Source organism: Mangifera indica, chromosome 7 (assembly GCF_011075055.1).
Source record: "Mangifera indica cultivar Alphonso chromosome 7, CATAS_Mindica_2.1, whole genome shotgun sequence".
Taxonomy (NCBI): Eukaryota; Viridiplantae; Streptophyta; class Magnoliopsida; order Sapindales; family Anacardiaceae; genus Mangifera; species Mangifera indica.
In genome coordinates, this window is record NC_058143.1 from 19580968 (window position 1) to 19592701 (window position 11734).

Genomic DNA, 11734 nt, shown 5'->3' on the forward strand with positions numbered 1-11734 from the left:
TTTTCAAAAATGGAAGGCTGATTATTGTCCTTGTAGAATATAATAACATCTTTAAAGTATTCTTCTACAATAAAGAAGCACCCAGCTGGCGTCCAAGTCTTAGCCATCTTACAAGTGGAATGCAGAATCGATTCTCCCAGCACTTGCAGGCTTGGAATCTCATTCTTCCCTAGCTAGATAAAATTGTTCACATGCTCATTACAAAATATTACTTCCACAGGACTCTTGTCAATTTTTAATTATTCTTTTTCAAGTTTCGCCCTCTGAAGCAAACTAACCAAACATCAGCAACATGTTCAGATTGATCATCAATTCTTAAACCCTTTTACATTATCCTACATGCATTCGGATTTTCATCGCTAAATATTGATGTGATGTTTCCATTGTTGTTGTGGTAACCATTGTTGCTATGATAATCTTCATTGTAGTGGTTCAACTGGCTGTAGTGTGCATATCTTGGTGGTGACCTGACATATTCATATTCTGTGACATAAGGTGATGGCCTGTAAGTGTTGTAACTGTGAGTGACATAGATGGGCTGTGGACCTTGGGGTGCAACTTGTTGTAATCCCTGGTCATTTGTGTATCTGTTCCAGGAGCCACTGTAACTGGGTGCGTAGCCATATCTGTAGGCGTAGTTAGGAGGATGGTGATGTATAACATGAACTTCTCCAATGTCTTTTGGCCCAGAGGGACCTGCTTGTTGGTTGGCATTGGTTTCAGCTGCAATGGGTGAAGGTGTCACGTCTGGTGGTGGATTTTGTGGAGGTGGCGGATTCCCAGTTGGAGGTGGTGGGTTTTCAGGTGGTGGTGGTGGTTGTTGCTCGTTTGGTGGTTTAGGTGGTTGTGCTGCTTCTGGTGGTGGACCTCCACCCTCCGGTGGGGGTGGGGGAGGGTTTGCTGCTTCAGGGGGTGGTCCTCCACCACCACCCTCTTGTGGTTGCTGGCTAGGATCCGTTGCTTCTGAATGGGAACATATTGTCGCAATCTTTCTAGTCTTCTTTATAGCTTTCATTATTCTTTCAGGGTCTGCCCACCCGATTATCGTCAATTTTTGTTGGGGAAAGTCGATATAGAGATCATATATGCCTAGAAACAGAAATGAACTTTTATAAATTTGTTTCCATGTCAATGTTGCAGTAACAGATTGAAAAATATTAAAGAGAAATAGTTGCAACTTACCATTGATGCCATGTAAAGCCTTCTTGATCTTCTGCACACACCCATTGCAGTCCATTCGAAGCTGTATCTCGAGGACTTTAGGTTTCTGCATTTGAAGAGGTAATAAAAATGGTTATACCGATGTGCAATGTATGAATAAACATTGAAATCTCCATCTACGGTAGGCAGTGTACCTCTAACTCCGGAACCATTAGGAAATCGGAGGAAAATTGGAGAAAACCGAGAGAAATTTTTCCGTCTGGGATGGAAATGGTGGAGAGTGAGAATGAAGAATCAATAGGTGGCATTTATTTGTATTCGGGAAAGGAATATTTGAAAGGCAAAACAGTGTGGGACATGTAAGGAATCTCTTTTTGTCAAGGCGAAATAGAAATGAAGCGAGATAATAGTGCTGCTTGATTAGCTTTGAGAAGTCATTATCAAATCTCGAAGGGGTAAATATAGGAGAGGTGGTTAAAGAGAGCGTAGAGGTGGATTCGATTAGAGCCAAATTAAATCTATAATGTTTAGTTTGAATTAATATATAATATTATCAGATAAAAAGTTATTAAAAAGATAAACAATATCATAATAATAATAATATATTGACGACGAAATAAACAAATATCATCAGATAGATAAATGAGTTGACTTCGATCGAAACTATCGAATTGAAACTTTAATTCAAGATTAACTTATTTGAGTTGAGCTAAACTACTCTGTATTGGATCCACTGCTAACAGAGTGGTTAGTGTGGTTGGTATGGACCTTGAAAATGGCGTGGCAAAGGGAATTGCTTTTGCATAGACATGGCCATTTATGATTGAGAGAGATGTGTATGCAGCTTTGGATATTCAAAACCGACCATGAAAAAGGGAAATTAAAAGTGAAGTACAGATGAAAGTTGTTTTTGTTAAATACATTCATGGCTTTATTATCAGCATTGAAAAGAGTCAAAAGTAGCTTTTTAGGGAGTAAGGATATCCACTGTTGGAGAATCCTTTTGTCACAAGTAACACTTTACCAATTAAAAATGACAAAAATTTCTTCTTCATTTGTGCTGGAAAGCATAGCCCATCTTTCGTTTTTGCCATAAAGTTCGATGGAAGGTTTAAGGGAAGATTCTTTTTTTCATTTGTTTGACAGATCTTTAGGAGCTTTACCTTGTGATTGTGACACAATCCACACTTTGATGACTTTTAGGTTTTGGTGATACAAGAAAAAGAGCTAAGTAAAAAAAAGAATTGATGTAAAAGAAGAAAAATCATTGTTGGAGAAGAAAAATCATTGTCGGATAATAAGAAAAAAAATCGCTAGATAGATGAATTTCATTGCAATAAGGTCGGTGTGGCATTGATCTTGGACAGAACTCAAACTTGATAAGTTAAAACTTTAGTTTGACCTTAACTTGTTTAAGTCAAACAACAACTCGAGCCCAAAGCCTGTTCCCTCTTTTGATAACAGTATTCTATCTTAATTAGAGAGTTTGTTCAGTGCATTACTGAAACAGAGGTCTCACAAAGTTTTGTTCAGGCAAGTCTCTTCCATTTTGTGAGTATTGCCTGAAAATGGTGATTCCACCTATGAATTATTTGATGCTTTGAGTCCGACCATTTTAAATCTGCCAAATCTCTTCAGGGAAATTAAATAACCTTTCTGAGGATCACTTTCAGACGAGCCACCAAAGAGGGAGAATAAGGGTTGTTGAAGATGAAGAAGAAAGGAGAAATTGTTTGGAGAAGATTTATCATTGTCATTGTAAATGAAAAATCGTTAGAAAACATGAAAAATCACTGAAGAAGATGGATATGCAGATGACTTGACAAAATCGAGCTGGCTTCGCTCAAACTCGAGCTAGGGACTCTCCTATGATTGAAAAGCATGTAATTTTTGGCACGTTGGTTGTGGGAATATACAGGCTGGCTGGCATGTCAACAATTGCTTGACTCTTTTACCTATCAAAAGAAATATTTGAGAAAATTGAAAACACTATGTTCCCATTCTTTTCTACTTTGGATCTTATCATCTCTACATATCTAAGATTTTTTTCGTGTTTTATCAATGTGAGATTTGTCTAAATATATTATATTATTTATAATAAGATATCAAATTATCGCAATCCTAACTGATTTTTATAAGTTGAAAATCTTAATGCATGGGGATCATTGTCCTTTATTTTCACTGATTCTGGCAATCATAAATCCTGGAAAAAATTATGAGGAGCAACATTCATGCTTAGAATATAAAGACACACTACAGAATATTTCATACACAAACTATACCTAGACTTGCGGATTGTCCAAGAGGAAGTTCTCCACAATCTTGCATATTCCTGCAACTTTGTCTTTGCCAGACTCAACTTAAGCACGATTGCATAGACTGACTAAAATGCAACAAAAAAAAAACAGAGACTTTTCAGAGACTTTTTTGGCTGCTGGACTTCTTTTGTATTAAATTTCAAAGATATAATTAAGAGGAAAACAAGGGCTGCGCCAATTGAGTTTGGTTGGGGCTTACCGAACCGGGGCGTTGCTTTGGACTGCATTTTTTGGGATTTCCTTTAATCAGTGTAGAAATTTTATAAATTCTGGAATATATTAGTTCTGTGTCTAATCACCAGTTTTAGATGGATTATATTAATTATAATTGCAACGCTCACTAATTACGTGTTAGATTCTTACTAGTCCTAATGAACACTAATACTATTAAGCTAACGTTATCATTCGTACCGCACAATTGAGAGGTATAATGGTGATTTTGATACCAAATAATACGAACCAAACTAATTCGATGTGGGATCTAAATCTCGTACTTTACACTTGAAATTCTAGTGTGGTGTTGTTTCCTTCAACATCTATTGTTTAAATCTTGTTGTGATTCTTTGATGGGTAGTAACTTTTGTAATTAGTTTGTTCTCTTTATAATTCTGTATTCATTCATTTCTAAGAAAAAAGATCACAAGAAAAAGATAAAATAAACGACAACTTGTTAAATGTATTAAAATAGATTGATCCAGAGATTCACCCTGATATCTTGTACAAGAAATGGCAATTCCTGAGAAAAAAAATTGCAGAGCTGAAATTTTTAAGTATAGGCCTGAGGATGTGCTATCAGGTAAGCTTCTACAACCTCATACATTCCAATAGATCTGTCCTTCCCCAGTTCAATGTCAATGTCCTTGATCTCTATACCTTCTTTCGGTTTAAATTCGCTTGTGATTCTGCAAACACAACCTCCATGGCCATGCCTTTCAAACCTCACCTCATATGTTATATATTCAAGCCTGTCCATCAATAAATCACCATCTATAAATGTGTATTTGCACATGAAATTCTCCTTGTCAAGCATGTCTATTCTGTGCTTCATGTATCCTATTGAACTTCCTGCGAATTCAAACACAACAGACATGTTTGATGCTTTACATTTTAATGCATAGCATATAAAGGAAAATCAGCTACTATGTGGGTTCTGACCTTCCGTGAAATTGATCTGTTTGATGGAGCCAACCTCGCCATTGCCTTCGATGTATTCCATGCTTTTGATTGATGAAAACATGAGCTTGGGGCAGATATTGTGGGAGTCAAGGATTAAGGCCTTGAACATCCTGGCAGGATTCACCTGAGCCACAAATGACTGGGTTATTGATTTGGGTTCACCCATGTTGAGCTCTTAGCCTTGGGATTATCAAGAGGGATGCTATGATTGATAAGATCTGGGAAGAAGAGCTTTGTATTTAAAGTTTATCTGTCACATATAAATTCAAGTTAAGGGATATTAAGATGTGCATAAGTTTGACCAGTTCAACACCTTATAGAGGGTTCTTCTGAGAATTTGCCTTCTTGGTGAGTGGTGGTTGTCTAGAAGAAATGGAATATCGGAAGTTTCATGGAAAATCCATGCTGATTATTGAGAGAACTGGTTAAACGTCTAGTTTGTCTTGATTGACTTAGAAGAAAACATCTGATATTCTAGATGGCCAGCTCCCCATCTAATGAAAAAGGTATTCTTTTCTCCTTAAGAAAAGTCTTAAGAACTTAAAAATGACATCATGTGAAGCTACTTTTGTGGGACAATTTTCCTTCATAAAGACTTCAGCTCGGGATTCTCGCAGTCAAGGAGAAACAATTTGCATAAATTGGGGTGCTCAAGGCTCACGGTTCACATGGTCCATGTGATGTGAATGGTTGGTTTGGACTTTGTATCTTGCAATCCAGCCCAGAGAACTAGTTTCTAATCTTAACATTAGGCCTTGATTATTTTCTGTAGTCCATGGAAATTATGCCCTTTTCGATATCACAACAGTAATATTTTTAAACAAATTTCATATCTACATTTCATTTCATTTGGAGATGATAATAAAAAATTTAATAAATAGTTTATAAACTTTTAAATTGTCAAGATGTTTTTAAGTTTAAAAAACCAAAAACAAAACCGTAATGAATTATGTGTCTAAAATAGACTATTTTAACAATAGTTCAGACTATTAGATCAAAATGCTACAAATAGTATTAGAGTTATTTCATGTGTCATCTTGATTTTTAACGATGGTGGAGACAATATGGGAGCCTGTGAGCTCAAACTATTGTATTGTGATGCATTTTACAAACAGAATTAAACCGTTCTGTATATCCTCGTAAACAATGATTGGTACAAAGCACGTAACCCTAAAATCTCCTAAACTATCAAACATTTTGGGTTGCAAAGTATAAAAACAAAACTACATTTTAGGCTGAAAACCCCAAAAACTGACAAAATCAAAATGTTACAACAACATAAACCAAAGAGATCCATTGGTGTATCATCTTCTTGATTTGGTTCAAACTCTGCAGAGGTAAATGAAAATACTTTTTTTGTTACTAAATTTTTTCTTTTTGCAGTTTTGTTTTTGGCTGTAGCCACATCAAAATCCAGAATGCCAAAATGCAGTTAAACAGTATTAGCAAGTGTACATATAATTATATTGCCAAACTCCATTCAAGGACCTTCATATTCAAGCTGAAACAACAGGACACTATAAACATTGTGATCAACCCACAATACATCCTTATTAAAACAGTGCAAAGGCTATCATATCATAGCCAGGCCAGAGCAAAAGTGACAGGACTCCATCACAACAACATGCTAGAACATTAAACATATGCATCAGGATTCTGCAGAAGGTAGGCCTCCACAATTTTGTACATTCCCAAGGCCTTTTCCTTGCCTTCCTTGATTTCATCTTCAGTAAGCACAATGTCACCCTTAGTGTAGTAAGTGCTTGACATCTTGTTTTTGCTACCACCATCTGGTGTTGGCTCAAACTTGACATCATAGGTAATCTTGTCGAGCTTATCCATTAATCCGTCGCCTTCGATCAGACTATATTTGTATGAACAATTCTCAGGGTCAAGCTCATCAATTCTGTTCTTGATACACTTCACTTTGCTACCTGCATCAGAAAAAAAAAAATGCATGGAGTCTATTTCAAATAGTCTCATTTATGAAACTTTGCTACATAAATAAACATGAGCAAAAATGTATTGCCTTCCGCGAAGTTGATCTGCCTGATGCTTCCAGCCCCGCCATCACCTTCAGTGATTTCGATGCTCTTTACAGCCAGTGGCATGAGTTTTGGGATGAGGTTGTGAGAGTCAACAATCAGGGCCTTGAAAAGCCTTGCAGGAGGAATTGAGGAAATGTATTCATCAGTGTAAGTGAAGACACCCATGATATATTTTAGAAATTTGTAACAAGAGGCCGAGTATTTATAAGTTTCAAGATTTGGATGAGAAACTGTTCTTGGAATTGTTTTCAGGACTGATTTTCCAAAGACAAGAGACTGAGTAAACTGAAACGGCAAATCTGCATTGGCACAAATGCAAACAACAAATGAAAGGATTTCAAATATGGCACTAAAACATACACTGAAGACTAACTGCTGAAACATGAAAAAATGGGACCAAAAATGCAAATCAAAGGCATATGGCCTTGATGTCTCATTTGGTACATAATGATAATATGACACTTGCAATCATTGGAGGCTTCTTTGTTGTTGTATAATAGTGATTTGAATTCTGTAATGGGTTATCTGAATTCAGAGAGTACCTATTCAAAAGGTGAATTTTCAATACTTTTTCTAAATACAATCAAGGAAATGCAACAAGTAGATCTTTACTTGCTTGTTAATCTAGTTAAATACAGCAGATACAATTTGTGGACAAAAATGGCCTATTATAGTGCGGATATGACTTGTTCTGTAGTGAATACATTTAAGTAAAGTAAGTTACAAAATAAAAATAAAAATAAATCTTCTTTATCTTGTAATATTTTTCATTTGTAACAAAATTTTTCTCTATCATCTACCTATAATATTTCTTGTATTAGGTTTTTCACATAAATATTTATATTCGTTTTAGTAACATTTGTTTTGTTATTTTGGAGAAAACCTGTTGGTAAAATCCAGTGTTCTTTTAAAAAAATTTTTAAATCTTGGGAGAGTTCAACATTTGTGAAGATGTCATGTGGCTAGCTTCTACATTGAAATATCCGAGACACTAAGTCGGCAGCTTTTGTCTGTTCTTGAGTAATATTCGGATCCTATTCTAAAGAATACATAATCTTTCCTATTATATATTTCAGCTATATTTATTTGGCTGTTTCAGCCCCTTTAAATATTCCGGTATATGCAAATCCTTCTTTAAGGACAAGTCATCCGGAAAGTTTAGCCATTGCTATATTACTCCTAGAAAAGAACTATGTATTTACATACCAGAATTCTTATTCTTATTCTTAAGACAAATTCTTTTAGATTCTTATTATTAAAAAAAACTTTACTAATATTTCTTTTCCTAAGAAAAATCTTAAAATAAGCCTTCATATATTAATACCAAACCGCTTACAGGTTCAGAGGTGCTGTCCCTTGTACCCCGCCCGCGCACTAACTAGGTGGCAAGATCTTGTATGCATCATCAACATAGCCTAATATAAACAAGTGGTCAGCAATTACTATATTTAAGAAGTTCAGTCTTTTGTATTTTGATTGATTTATTCCATGAAAAGTCTAGTCTTTCTATAAATGATCTGTTTTAATATCTATTATATAAGGCATTTCGGGTTCAAACAGAACACAAGATCAAATTTAATAAGATGAAAAGGAAAACATGACTTCTATTCATCAAGCCAAATTGGCTATTTAGTATTTAGTAAGGCAACAGTACAGCCAATCTTGTGCAGTTCAAGAGTGCCTGCTTAAGCATAGGCATCAGGATTTGCCAAGAGATAGGCTTCCACAACTTTAAAGATACCCATGGCCTGTGCCCTGGCTTCCTTAATTTTCTCTTCTTCGAGCTCGACGCCTCCTTTTGGGAAGTACTTGTTAACAATCTTGCCCTTGCAGCCTCCATTAGAGGAGACCTCATACTTAATCTCGTAAGAAATTGATTCAATCTTGTCCATTGCATCGCCTTCAATTATTGTATAACTGTACATCATCTTCTCTTTGTCCAATGCATCAATCCTGTGCGTCAAGTATTTAACTTCCCCACCTGCAAAGAAACAAGGCAAAAAACACTTCAAATTTGCTCGTTCTTACAATGTCAAAACTGGGAAAATTGATTAAAGGCTTCTAGCTGGCTAGCCTTCAGTAAAGTTCAACTTCTTGATTGTTCCAGGGCCTCCATTGCCTTCAATTGTTTCGATGTTCTTAAAAACCTGAGGCATAAGCTTCAGCAAGAGGTGGTCGAAATCGAGAACGAAGGCTTTGAACAATCTTCCAGCTGGGACAGGGCTGCTGAACTCTTCAGTGAAAGTAATGACACCCATGATTGCTTTGTTTCAGGGGATGAAAGAATATGAAGCAATTATCAGAAGGCTCTTGAATGGGTTGTCATGGAGAAGGACTAAGGTGTTATTTATAGATTGAGAAGATAGTAAACAAGTTTGTCCAGTTAGTAATGGCTTCAGCAACTTCTGGTAAATATTAATGCATGTTTCACTTTTCAGTTTTGCAAACATTTCTTAGCAGTTCAGGAGTTTATGAACAATTTAATCAGTCATCTTTTATCATTCTCAAATGATGCGGATACCGATATGATCTGAGATTTACCTGGGACTGCTACACATGTACTTTTGTGAGGCGAATTGGGCCCTAAATCTTAATGATGAGCGTTGGAGAAGGGAAGCCTATCACAACTTACTTAGGCGGCATTTATGATCTCTTTGCAACTCCTTGTGGCTTTTAGCACCTACTACTAACCAACTTAAAAAAAAGATTTGGGCAAGTTAATCATTTAAACTTATAATTGCCAAAATCCAAATCAAGATCTGAAGGGAACTTATTAAACGGCTGAAATGAAGCGTTAATAATTTAATCATGGTCTACCCTCACAAAGTTGCAACAAATCATTATCCATCGAAGCCAATTAATAGTTGATAACAAGAATAGGAGCCATCTTTCTAGAATATCAAAAATAGTTTTTTCAAGTCATTTAAAGGGATTCAGTGTTTCAAAACAAAAAGTAATCTTTCTTCGTTTTAGTTATCAAAATAAAAATTAATCAATACTGATAAACTAATAATACGATTTGTTAAATTGTAATCCTATACTTTCATAAAGGTGATAAAAATATTTTCACATATATTAGTGGCAAAGTATTGTTTTCTTTAGACTTTATTAGCTTTATAATTTTATCTTTAAATGTGTCTTAAGAGAGAGAGAAAGGCAATAAGTTTATATTGCCTCAAAACCCTACTCTGGTTAAATATGGGGTTTTTGACATCAGCCCCTCAAATGACTTTGAACAATCCTGAAGCCTTCTGTTTGCCAACTTTGACTTGCTCTTCCTTGATCATAAAGTCTGCTTTATTTTTTGCGAGCGATTTCACCTTTAATCACACTGTAGCCGCAGGTGAAAGTCTCTTTATCAACTACTTCAACCTTATGCTTCACACAATCAAATTGGCTTCCTGCAATTTACAAATAGAAAGCAAGCAAAACAAGCAGTTGTTACATTGGATTAATTTTTGCTCATTCAAACTAAATCTAAAAATTTCTGAAACTGTTAATTACAAAATATGACATAAAGAGGTTTAAGTGATTATGGTGCAACTGTAAACTAACCTTCTTAAAAAGTAATTTGCTTGATGCTTCCAGGCCCTCCATCTCCTTCAATGAATTCAACATTTTGATGGCATTAAAAAGTCCCAGGCCCACTAATCAGCCCAACCAACCCACTAACCAGCCCGTTAATCAGTTTAAGGCCTGCTTCGGTCTAAAAAATTATTTTGTATTTAAAAAAATAATAACAATGTCAAATTAACAAAACTAGTAAAATATTAAAACCTTTAAATATATCCTAGGTTTATAATAATATCAAATAGACCCAATACATTTAACATTATCATATATTAGACTACGTATATGTTTTGAGTTAAATATTGCAACAAGAATCAATTGATTAGAAGGTATTCCCATGTTCCCATGTTCCCATGTTCTTGCATTAACCATTATTCATATTATATAATATTCAAGAGACTGTGAATTATCATATTCAAAATTCCTGTACATTCAACTTGTATATATAATTATATATGGTTGGTTTATGAGGACTTAGTGCTGCTATAAAACAGCAGTCTTGAGTATATTTTTCTTTTCCACCAACCAAATATTCCCTTTAAAAAAAGATTTATTTATGAATAAAGAACGTTCAAGTGAAATGTGGGTATATTTAATTGATGGATATAATTTACAGGTAAATAATAATAATATATTGACCTGAGAAAATCGACTTTTATTTTAAGAACAGTAGAAGCCACATGTGGTCACAATCACCAAGCCATCCAAAATCAAGCACAACAGCAAGAGCGAAGGTATATACCTTCTCAGCTTACTGAAATTGACTTTTTCAATAGACCTAGTGAAATATGCTAAAAGATATGCTTCCATTAAGAAAATTATCAATGTAAGATTAAATGACTGCATGTTAAATGGATCAAAGAAACAACAATGGAAGTGTTTTACCAGAATAGCTTGTCAGTAAATTGAGACACTGTTATGTATCTAAAATGGTACTTACAACTTATACAGTCATTATCGTTTGTATCATAAAATTTGCAGAAGACAGAAGAGAGCTGGAGAAGAATTATTCTCAATTAATTGAAGAGATAACAAGCTTGACTGAACACTGGCTGCTTTAAAAATCAATGGGGCTGGTTAGGGGGGGCAATATTTAATTGTTTCATTCAGTCGTTATTATCATTTGTTTTTTTTTTTTTAAAGGAAAATATCATCTCATGAAACTGTTTTCCATGGAAATTTTCTTGTCTGATAGCAACTCCTTTACATCAGACGACCTTATTTTAATTTTTGATTAATTTTGTAGGATATCTGAATGGATAGAAATGTAAAAATTGATACAGATGTAATGGTAATATGAATTGGAATAAATCTAAGGTTGAAATTAATCTTATTATCCATTAGGGATGGATTCGAACCAAATTGACTCTAACTCAATTTCTAGTTTAGCTCGAATCAAACTTCTCTTAGACAATCTCAAGTTTGATTAGAGTTTAAGGTGTTCAACTCACTGGGCTCACG

General features: G+C 35.0%; 4 protein-coding genes across 4 annotated transcripts; all 4 read right to left on the bottom strand.

Annotated features, from left to right (window-relative positions):
- On the bottom strand, nucleotides 1–1527 carry LOC123220517 (extensin-like). The gene is made up of 3 exons (XM_044642761.1): nucleotides 1356–1527; nucleotides 1183–1267; nucleotides 1–1089 (listed from the first exon to the last, which is right to left on the bottom strand). Exons 1-3 carry the CDS (start codon nucleotides 1467–1469, stop codon nucleotides 326–328), a joined length of 963 nt encoding a protein of 320 aa, XP_044498696.1. The 5' UTR covers nucleotides 1470–1527; the 3' UTR covers nucleotides 1–325.
- Nucleotides 1528–4130: 2603 nt separating this feature from the next.
- Nucleotides 4131–5086, bottom strand: LOC123220497 (pathogenesis-related protein STH-21-like). Its single transcript, XM_044642735.1, has 2 exons — nucleotides 4635–5086; nucleotides 4131–4544 (listed from the first exon to the last, which is right to left on the bottom strand). The coding sequence occupies exons 1-2, from the start codon at nucleotides 4819–4821 to the stop codon at nucleotides 4246–4248; spliced, it is 486 nt and encodes a 161-aa protein (XP_044498670.1). The 5' UTR covers nucleotides 4822–5086; the 3' UTR covers nucleotides 4131–4245.
- A 1204-nt stretch (nucleotides 5087–6290) lies between these two features.
- On the bottom strand, nucleotides 6291–6904 carry LOC123219964 (major allergen Pru ar 1-like). Its single transcript, XM_044641940.1, has 2 exons — nucleotides 6685–6904; nucleotides 6291–6589 (listed from the first exon to the last, which is right to left on the bottom strand). The coding sequence occupies exons 1-2, from the start codon at nucleotides 6866–6868 to the stop codon at nucleotides 6291–6293; spliced, it is 483 nt and encodes a 160-aa protein (XP_044497875.1). The 5' UTR covers nucleotides 6869–6904.
- A 1378-nt stretch (nucleotides 6905–8282) lies between these two features.
- Nucleotides 8283–9134, bottom strand: LOC123221754 (major allergen Pru ar 1-like). The gene is made up of 2 exons (XM_044644658.1): nucleotides 8778–9134; nucleotides 8283–8684 (listed from the first exon to the last, which is right to left on the bottom strand). The coding sequence occupies exons 1-2, from the start codon at nucleotides 8959–8961 to the stop codon at nucleotides 8389–8391; spliced, it is 480 nt and encodes a 159-aa protein (XP_044500593.1). The 5' UTR covers nucleotides 8962–9134; the 3' UTR covers nucleotides 8283–8388.
- Nucleotides 9135–11734: the final 2600 nt, after the last annotated feature.